General features: G+C 36.4%; 1 protein-coding gene across 1 annotated transcript; it reads left to right on the top strand.

Annotated features, from left to right (window-relative positions):
* The first annotated feature begins 222 nt into the window (after positions 1-222).
* LOC137751853 (glutaredoxin-1) lies at positions 223-549 on the top strand. Its single transcript, XM_068526518.1, has one exon. The coding sequence runs from the start codon at positions 223-225 to the stop codon at positions 547-549; it is 327 nt and encodes a 108-aa protein (XP_068382619.1).
* Positions 550-9,783: the final 9,234 nt, after the last annotated feature.

Raw genomic sequence — 9,783 nt, 5'->3', positions numbered from 1 at the left:
AATGCAAGAGTCTGGGCTTATTGAAATCATTCCTTTGATATGCATTTTAACTATCTAGGATCAATATTCTGTCTGTCTCCATTCTGAATCCTCTCAAGGTGCACACCTGCATTGGCTGATAGCTATGGCCTCAACATTCTTTGCTTACTGAAATGGCAGGCTTTACTCCCGAGAAATACCTGCAATTGAGGTTTCCTCCCCAGGAGATAACAACCTGTCAGCATGGCTCAAGCGTTTGTGAACAGCAAAATCCAGCCTGGGAAGGTGGTTGTGCTCATCAAGCCCACCTGCCCCTACTGCAGAAGGGCCCAGGAGCTCCTCAGCAAATTGCCCTTCAAACAAGGGCTTTTGGAATTTGTCGATATCACAGCCCACGATGACACCAACGAGATTCAAGATTATTTACAACAGCTCACAGGAGCCAGAATGGTACCTCGGGTCTTCATCGGTAAAGAGTGCATAGGTGGATGCAGTGATCTAGTAAATATGCACGAGAAAGGGGAACTGTTGACACGCCTAAAGCAAATTGGAGCTCTGCAATTATTATAGAGCAGACCCCAGGCTGATATCCCCCTTGAGAGCTGGATGGCGCTGCAGATAATGACAGCACTTCCTGGTGGATGGACCTGGGGCTACGTTTACCCAGCTACAGCAACTGTTTACTTAAAATTTTGAAATATGTTAATGCAAATAAAGTGAAGGGCAAAAACAGCTTTTTTTCCTTTTGACTCAGTATTAAGAGTGGACCAACTTGCCCAAAACAACAGGTCTGAGAAGTTCGATGGATGTCTCAGGTTTCTTGTGGATTGGCCCTTTGGGTTCCAAAAGACCAAGACAACATATGCTTAGGATTCACTCACTGACCCAAAAGATGTTCCTTTTCTTTGGCACGTGTTCCTTCCTATGTGTTCTCCACATGCTGGGGCTCCTCTACTTCAACACCAGTGTTTCTCAACCAACTATATCCCATACCCCCTGGGTTGAATCTATAGTTGGTTTTCTGCTACTGTCCAAAGATTATTTTGTTGAGTTTCACTTTATAGAATTTGTCTTAAGAAATCAATAGATATTTTGAATATGCTTTTTCAGAGGATGTCTCCCTAGCCACCATCGCCACCCCACCTCCTACCCCCTCCTACTTTGAGAATCACTGCTGTGAACCAGTGTTCTGAAGCTTGACAACTCATAGATCTCATAGGAAATATTCAACAATTCTGTGAAGGGTCTGAGCACCCAGTCTGAGAGACGCCACTGAAAAGTTAAGCACGGTTGGTCTTCATTTTGTGCCACAGGGATCAGAGGTATAAATGCAGATGCTACCATCACGTGACAACACTCTGTTATGTAAGACGGTTGTCCAGGGAATCCTGAACAAGTGTGTATTAATTTGTTTAGATTATAAACAAAAGTAAAACATAAAATTTTAAATGTTACATAGAAAACTTGTATCCCCCACTTCCAAGAATATATCTGTGAAAGTAGCCAAATTTGGGAAACACTGTTCTAAATGATTTTCTCTCTCTCCTTTTTTTCCCCCTCACTCTATGAAAACTTAAGAATTCCTTATTGTGAAGGTTGTTCTAGAATTGCAAGATTAAGTTAATTTCCTTCTGTAGTCTCTAGTATGAATGGTTAATTTCTTCTCTAATAAAGTACCCATGGATCAAAAAAAAAAAAAAAAAGAAATAGCAGACAACGTTCTTTGTTCACACAGGGAAGTAAAAGTAATAGTGAATAAATGAAATAGTCTTGGAAACTGTAGGGATTACCAAGAATGGAAAGGACTGATCAGGTCTGTTGGTCATACATCACAAGGAGTTGAAGAAAAAAAAAGGGGCATTCAAGAAAATCAGGCCAATGACAAAATAGACTTCAGCCATGTGTTCTAAGGTGATTAATAAAATAAATATACTATAAACAAGGGCTGGGTCAGCTCACTCAATCCTTAATATCCTATGAAATTTAAAGAATCTAAATGGCACAAAAACTGATAAGTCACACATATATTTTTAATAAAATCAACATATCATAATGATGAAACAAAGGAGGTAGCAGGTTGCAAACAACGAAAACCTATGTCAAAGGCATAAACTTGAAAAAAAAGTATAATTGACCTAACAGTGAATGACATTACAAAAAGAAGCTCCATTTGAAGATCAATGGCTCAATTTTGAATCCCCTTGGGAGAAGCAAGGCAGATCCAGGTCCCAACCAAGAATCCAAAACCTGACTGTTTAGAGAAGGTATCCTTTATTCTTGTAAGTCAATAAGGTAATTACAACTCTGGAATTATATGAAAGTAACATCACTAAAATCTTTAAAAGATATCAAAGTAAGCATAGCTATGATACTCGAAAGCTATGCAAACAAATAGAGAACTAATCAAAAAATGTATTAAGTCACAGAATTGGTTGGAATGTAAATGAGATAATTAGTTTAGTGATAACTGTGCTTCTGTGTCTTTTGCCTTCTGTTTAAGGTATATGAATCAGTTGTAATAATTTCATAATAACAGTTTAAGATTTTAATGGAATTTAAAATATACAATCCATTTTTTAAATCTACAAATGGTTTTAAATGCTCTGTTTATTACATTTATATTTTCAGTACACTGAGCATGAAACAAAGAACAAATAATCATGGATGTGCTTCTCCTGTACAAAAGCCTCAGACATAAAAGAACCTTTTGTCAGGGAATGGAGTGTGCCCATTAACACGTATTGTCACATTAACAGAGATCATTCCCTTGATAATAAGAGAGGGCAATTTCAGAAATACCATTCACAGAAAACTTTTAATAAAAAATGAAAGATAAGACCCAGAGGTATTATCCAAGGAGGACAGAATCCCTAAGCTTCAATTTTTTATCATTAGTGTGGGCATATTTATATCTAGTGTAAATGTGAACAGGATTAAATATATAAAAGTGCTTGATAGAAAGTAACTGATTCATAAATGTTAGTTGTCCAAATTTCATTAAGTGTGAGGTGCAAATAGATATAAATAATGAGTCTAATTGTCCCCTGGCAATGGAGAGATGTTTCACCTTGGAAGATGACAGTGATAATGAAAAATCCCCCCAGAGGGAGCATAACTGACCCACAGCTCCAGCTCTGGAATCCATTACCACTTTTGCACTAAGGCTACCTTTCCAGTGATGCTCCCAGACAGTGATGGAACAAAGCAAGCCTCCTAAGGCAGATCTACTCCTAAGAGATGGGGGACTCTTCCAGTGGGAGGGTTTGCCTTGTGGGCTCCCCATTCACCTTGCTGAATTCTATCTGAACAGTACTGCAGTTTAAGACTCTTACATCGAAACTTCCTTCTTTATTTCTCTCCTTCACAAAGTCACACCTGCACCACAGTCTAACGTTCTCTCAGCCTCTCCTAGTTCCTTCCCCATTTTGTCTCACAAGCATTTCCCTAAGAAATCTCTTACATGTATAATGCTGTCTTGGCATCTATTTCTCAAAGGATCTGGACTAACACAGGGACCCAGCTTGCTTTGGTCAGGGCAATAATTTATAATATTCTAGAGCTTTTAGCAAGCTGAAGAATTAATTATCTTCTGAAAGAAGACTTTCACTCACAGGTAGAAGCAGAGCCAATTGATTTAAAGGACTTAAAAGTTCTAACATTAAAAAACTATATTAAATCCATAAAAATAACCCATTTACAAAGGCTAATGGTACCATTAGTGAAAATAATGAACAATCCTTGTGTAAATGTATGTTTGGAATTCAAGATAATCCTTGGTCAAGGCCATTTGGCCCTGTCTTAAAATCAATCATAAAATGTACTTTCTGAAGTATGTGTTTATTTATTTAAAAAAACAAGTGCCCCCAAAAAGCCACAGTACAGATGAAAAAATCTATAATAGGTATAAGATTATGTATTCTAAAGAGGCATATACTGAAAAGGCTTCCCATACTACCTTATTTAAATATTTTATTAAATTCTTTGAAAGCTGTACAGTATAAAGCAGGTCTACAATTCATTTCCTTAGCTGTTCTTTCCATATTGCTTTCATTCTCATCTTGAGTTTTAAAATATACATTTTTAATTCTTATAACTATTATGGTAACCCTTTTAGACACCCGGATTCCTAAGAGACCAAAATTTAACCAAATTGAATTAGAAAAAAAAATTAATCCCTTTTCAAAGTGCTATATCTCTGCTGGTTTTTTTCCAATCTGTCTACTTTTGCTCAAAGGTCATATATGAACTCTGATGATGAACCCCAAAAAATCACTAAATATCCAAATACTTACTGAACATCTCACATAGGGAACACATCATAACAAACAGGAAAGTATCTTCCTTGTAAATTATTCCTATATCATCAGCATTACAATGTATCTAAATGCTAGAAGATTCTGTACTGCTTGAGGAGTGGGTTCAACTACATAGCCCAATAAATTATTCAGTTGTACTTTTTTCCTGACATTTGATGTTTTTCCTTACTTCAATCTCGCCATATTTTCTTTGTCCATTTACTCACTGAATGCAGCTCTTTGCAAAAATATTTAGCTTTCAAGTGTCATTTTTAAACATTAGTTTCTTCAGTCCTTTAATCACTTTTACTGAAATAGCTGGACTCCTGCACATTGATGACATTTGTTTGGAATTCAGTTCGCAAAAAGATTTTAAAGTATTTTAATAAGATATAAATTTACATGGGTTCTATGATACAGACAAAAAAATCCATCACCTTGTCTTATTTTTTCCTCAATCCAAGGGTGATTATCTTCAGGAAAGTCATGACTTAGAGCTAGAACTGATAATCTTACTTAACAAACACTTATTCAGTGCTTACTATAAGAAATAATTACCTTCTATTTAAAAATTTATAAAGTTCCCTCAGCAATCCTATGATGTAGGTGTTATTATTATTCCCAATGTTGCAGTTGAAGTTATCTCAAGGTCACACAACCTAGTCATAGTCTAGATTTGAAACCAGGTAGCCTTGAACCAGAATCAGTAATCTTAGTACAGCCTATGCTGCCCACAGCATGACTCTGGTGACTACAAACTGTAAATTGCATAATTCCGTGCTATAGAAAGGAATGATTAGCTCTCTATAATTTGGATGACAAAAGAATGTCCTCCTATTTTCCACTGGAGAATGATCGATGGTGGCTGCTTGGAGTTGTGAGTTTTGAGGAATTTTGAATATGAGTCTGCACCCAAAAAGAAAGAGTACTGAGATCCACCAGGGGTGTCTGACAAAGGCACAGGGAGATAAGCTGTACTCTCTAGACACACATTAGCCGTCTCTGAGTCAGATTTTCCCAATTTAAGCCTATTGCTCCTTCTACACTTTAAAATGTATGAGGTTTTAAAAGTAAGAACAAAGGGGCTGAGGAGTCACAAGGAGCTTTAAATGAGGTTTAGTTTTTCATTGTCATAGCCTAATGATATTTTGGGGAGTCAAAATCCTCCTTAAAGAAATCAGTAACTTTGTATATTTAAAGACCATGAAATACGAAGAGCAATTTGTCCATCAACAGAGATTGTCTTCCTAGATAAGTTGGCTTCTACTGTACCCTCTGAAAAAGGGTGGCGTGGCTGAGGTGAGCTTGGTCTGTTGGCATCTACCTAACTAGCCTCCAGATAAAATCTAGCTGAATAATTTTGACAAAACAATCTTGAGGAAAGGAAAGGACATAGTTACTGAAAACAATCCTCTTACTTATTTCCTTCTCTCAGCAAACATCTCCCTCTTTTGAAACAATACACTTTCAAAGACTTTTCTCTAGTTAAGGGTCTGATAAATAAATTTCTCATTATTTCAAAGGTGTTTTTAAAAGTGTGTTATGAACAGAAAAGGTTAGTCCCTTAACTAGAAACAAACCACTTAAATGAAACAAAAATCTGATATATACCTTTTCTAGCTATTCATCCACCCATTCATCAAATGTTTACTGAGAACATGCTGCATATGTGTGTGACATTCTATAGGTGCTACTGAAAAAAGAATATAACAAAGATTCATACTCACATATTCAGAGTGTAGCATGGGGGCAGATAAGTAAAGTTTGATACAAAATACTAGGTGATTAATAGAGATATGTGCAAGATATTTTACTGGGCATAGATGAAAGTATATTTAACTTTTTCTCCAAATCAAGAGAGGATTAAGTAATCCTTCAATGGAATTACCTTTGTTCTGAGTATTAAAACATATTTAGGATTTGTCCAGTGGACAAGAAAAAGAGGAGGCAAACACAGAGGAAAAAATTAGCATGCCATGAAGCAGTTTTATGGAAAGGTGGGGATGGTGGAAGTGAAGACTAGGAAGGTAGACAGGCAGAATTGAGCTCATATATACCACAAGAAGGAGAGAATTGGGGCTTTCTCCAGAGCTTAGTGAGAAGCCACTGGGCAAAAAAGTTTTACTATTGATATGACATGGTTGCAACTGTTTATTTTCAATACATATTTTATACACAGACTTTTTTTGTCTATCTGAAAGCATGATGGAGGATAGAACATGGGAGAAGACTGGAGATAAAGAAACCAGTTAATTATTTAAACAGTAAAGAAGATGTGATGAAGGCCTAAACTTCTACAGAAAAACTCAGATTCAAAAAATATCTGTGTATATAACAGTTCAAATTATATGGGTCAATGGGCTCCAAATGATTTATGCATTAGTCATATTTTTGTTCTGCTTTATATGCATTTGTACTTTCACATATTATTCACAACAGCTTTATGAGATTAGGAATATAATCTCAGTTTTACTGATAAGAAAATAAGATCTAGAGAAGTAACTCACCCAGTGACATACTGCTAGAAAATAATGAAGGCATAGGTCAAATCCAAGACTTCAAACCCCATTCTTCTCTCCCACAATGGCTTTGATAGAAAATTATTCATCAAAGTAACTAAAAAGTTGACTTTTGTTGTTGTGATTGTATTGTATATTCAATGACTATTTTGTCACGCCAGTGTTCAAGATCTATGATTTTCCATACAGTTAGAGACACTATAATCCTTGCAAATATTTAAAATGTCAATCAAGGAGGTAGATTTGCATGCAGTGAAATGCATAGAGCTTAAGTGTACACTTCTACATAAGGCTATTGCACAGAAGATTTGTTGCTACCAACTCTCCATCTCCTAATGGAGCATTAATTAATCTTTCTTTTCCTTTTTATAAGCAGAGAAAAATCATTTTTCTTCATCCCTCGTCCATACAGTGTCTAGCTACTCCTGTAGAATATTTGACCCCACTTTCATTGTGTTACTTTGGGGTAATCATGTCTCGCCTGAGACAAGATGGGGTGGGCATCAACACCCTAATTACTTACTGTGGGGTAATTAATAAGAACTATATCTCTGGGGTAGAGTACCATGTGTGCACATCCAGGAGAAAATTAATGAAGATGAATACTAAAAACCCAGCACTGTTTACATTATTATTTATGCTTTTAACTGTCAATTATCTTTGAAGACATTTTTACAATAATGCAAAAGTCTCTTTATTTATCTTATCTACATATTTACTATTTCCATTCTCTTTTGGTCTTTGTGTAGATTCAACTTTCTATCTGGTATTATTTTCCTTCTGCTTGAAGAACTTAAAAAAAAAACATATTTCTTGTAGTCTAGTCGGCTGCCAGTGAATTCTCTCAGCTTTATTTTTCTTTGAAAAAAAATTATAGTTCACTTTCATCTTTGAAAACTATTTCTTGGGGTTTAGAATTCTAGGTTGACAGATTTCTTCACAAATCTTTTCATTTGCAGAGTCTAATCTACTCTAAATCCCATTCTGTGAACTTCCTCAGTTTATTTGCCTCCCTCGTCCAGAAATTATTCTTTTCTGGAAGTTGGTCTTTTCCTAGCCATGGAACATTATCCTAAGCATGCATATTCAGTCAAACATTAAGGGGACACCTTTACAGATTTCTAGACCCTTTTCTTTCTGTAACTCCCTTTTGTCGAGTACTTGACCCCACAAATTTTAGCCATCTTGACCTCTACAGATTCTGAACTTTATCTCCTCAACTCAGCAAAATTACTAAGCTCAGTTTGGTTCTTCACTCCCTGTACCACAGAATGAAAATTTTCTCCAGGCAGAAAGCTGTGTCAATTTGGAGGTATTACATTTTTCATATCCCGTTTCCCAGGGATCATGGTCTCAGGCCACAATATGAAAAGAGCTCTTTCCAGTTGTTTACCCTATGATTCTGGAGCCTCTTACTCCCTCATGGATGGAAACGGACTTACTTAATACTGTTTTTGAGACTCACCCATGGTTTTGTGTTCATTTTTTAAAGCAGTATTCCATTTTTTCAATATACCAATTTATTCTCCAGTTAATAAATGTTTTGGGGTTTTTACAGATTTTAGCTACTGAGCTAAAGCTTTTACAAACATCTGTGTATCAATACTTGTTTGGAGATACATTTCCATTTCTCCTGGACATTTATGTAGAATTGCTGTGTTGTAGAATAGATGAATGATTAACTTCATAAGAAACCACACAGCAATTCTCCAATAAGAACAGTTATACCACTTTGCATTCCCACTAACAATGTATGAACAATCCAGTTTCCTACAAATTTGACATTTTCAGTCTTTTTAACTTTAGACATTCTAAGTGGTATAAAATGGTGTTTAATCATGATTTTATTTTGCATTTTCATGATGACTAGTTACGTTAAGTATATTTTAAGTGCTGATTGGCTATTCAAGCATATTCTTTTGTAAAGTGTTCAAGTGTTTTGCCCATTTTCAATTGAGTTTTTCTTTTAATTGAATTTTCTAAGCATGTCGGTTATTTTTTTATTATATGTTGAACATTGTAAGGAATATGGATGATGCTGACTCTTTTAAAGGCTGTGAGATTGTTGTTGGCAGTAGTTAAATTACTGGCAGCTTTTTTCAATCATGTTAGACTTGGTTTTCTGCTTTGAAACTATCACAGGTTTGTCCTTAGTCCTATCCATACAGTAGTGGGTTGTCCTTTCTCCAAAGGGTTGGCATCTCTGGGGTCTCAACTAAATGCCTGTGGAGCTCTGGAAGGTCTTTCCATAGTTTGAAACCCCAGCAACCTCTGATATCTCAGTTCTGCTCTCAGGCCACCAGCAACTACCACTGCTTAGGACACATGGAGACCTACCCTGTATGTGGCACCCCTGCCTTTGGCCAAGAGCTGGCAGCAAGCCCCTCGTAGAGTTCTGTTGCTCCCCTCTGTACCATCTCCCTCCTTTCTAGCACCCTGCCTTACAAATACCAACCACTTCAGCAGCTCCAAACTCTAACATCTGCCTCCTCCATTCAATGAGGCCACCATGCTTTGCCTGGACTTCATCTTCCTGTGGTGCAATAGGGAATGCTCCCCAATCAATCTTTGCAAACATAGACTTGTCTCCTGTTTTCCCCTTATCTCAAAGATCTTGAAAACTGTTGGATCAGACATTGTGTTTAGTCTTATAGTTACAGGTAGAAGGGCAAGTCTGGTACAAGCTGCTACATTATGGCCAGAGTAAAGTCTTCTAGCTATTTTTAACCCTTAACAAAATGTCAAGAAATCCTATTCTACCATTACCTATCCAGTTAGACTGTTTTCAAGTGCCGTGTAATAATTGGAAGAATTTCTCTTTCTCTTCCCATGGCTTTGAGGAGTTTCTAGAAAGAGGTATTAGCTAGAATCTGCCTAAAGGTCTCAGATCCATGGTAAAACACAAAGTAAAATTGCAAAGCATATTAAGCAAGTTCTTAAATTATATGCAAACATTAGTCCTCAACTACTATAAAAACTGTGAAGAATAT

The sequence above is a fragment of the Eschrichtius robustus genome, chromosome 18 (genome assembly GCF_028021215.1).
Source record: "Eschrichtius robustus isolate mEscRob2 chromosome 18, mEscRob2.pri, whole genome shotgun sequence".
NCBI classification, from domain to species: domain Eukaryota; kingdom Metazoa; phylum Chordata; class Mammalia; order Artiodactyla; family Eschrichtiidae; genus Eschrichtius; species Eschrichtius robustus.
The sequence above is the reverse complement of the archived record's forward strand: the minus strand, read 5'-3'. Positions and strand labels throughout refer to the sequence as shown.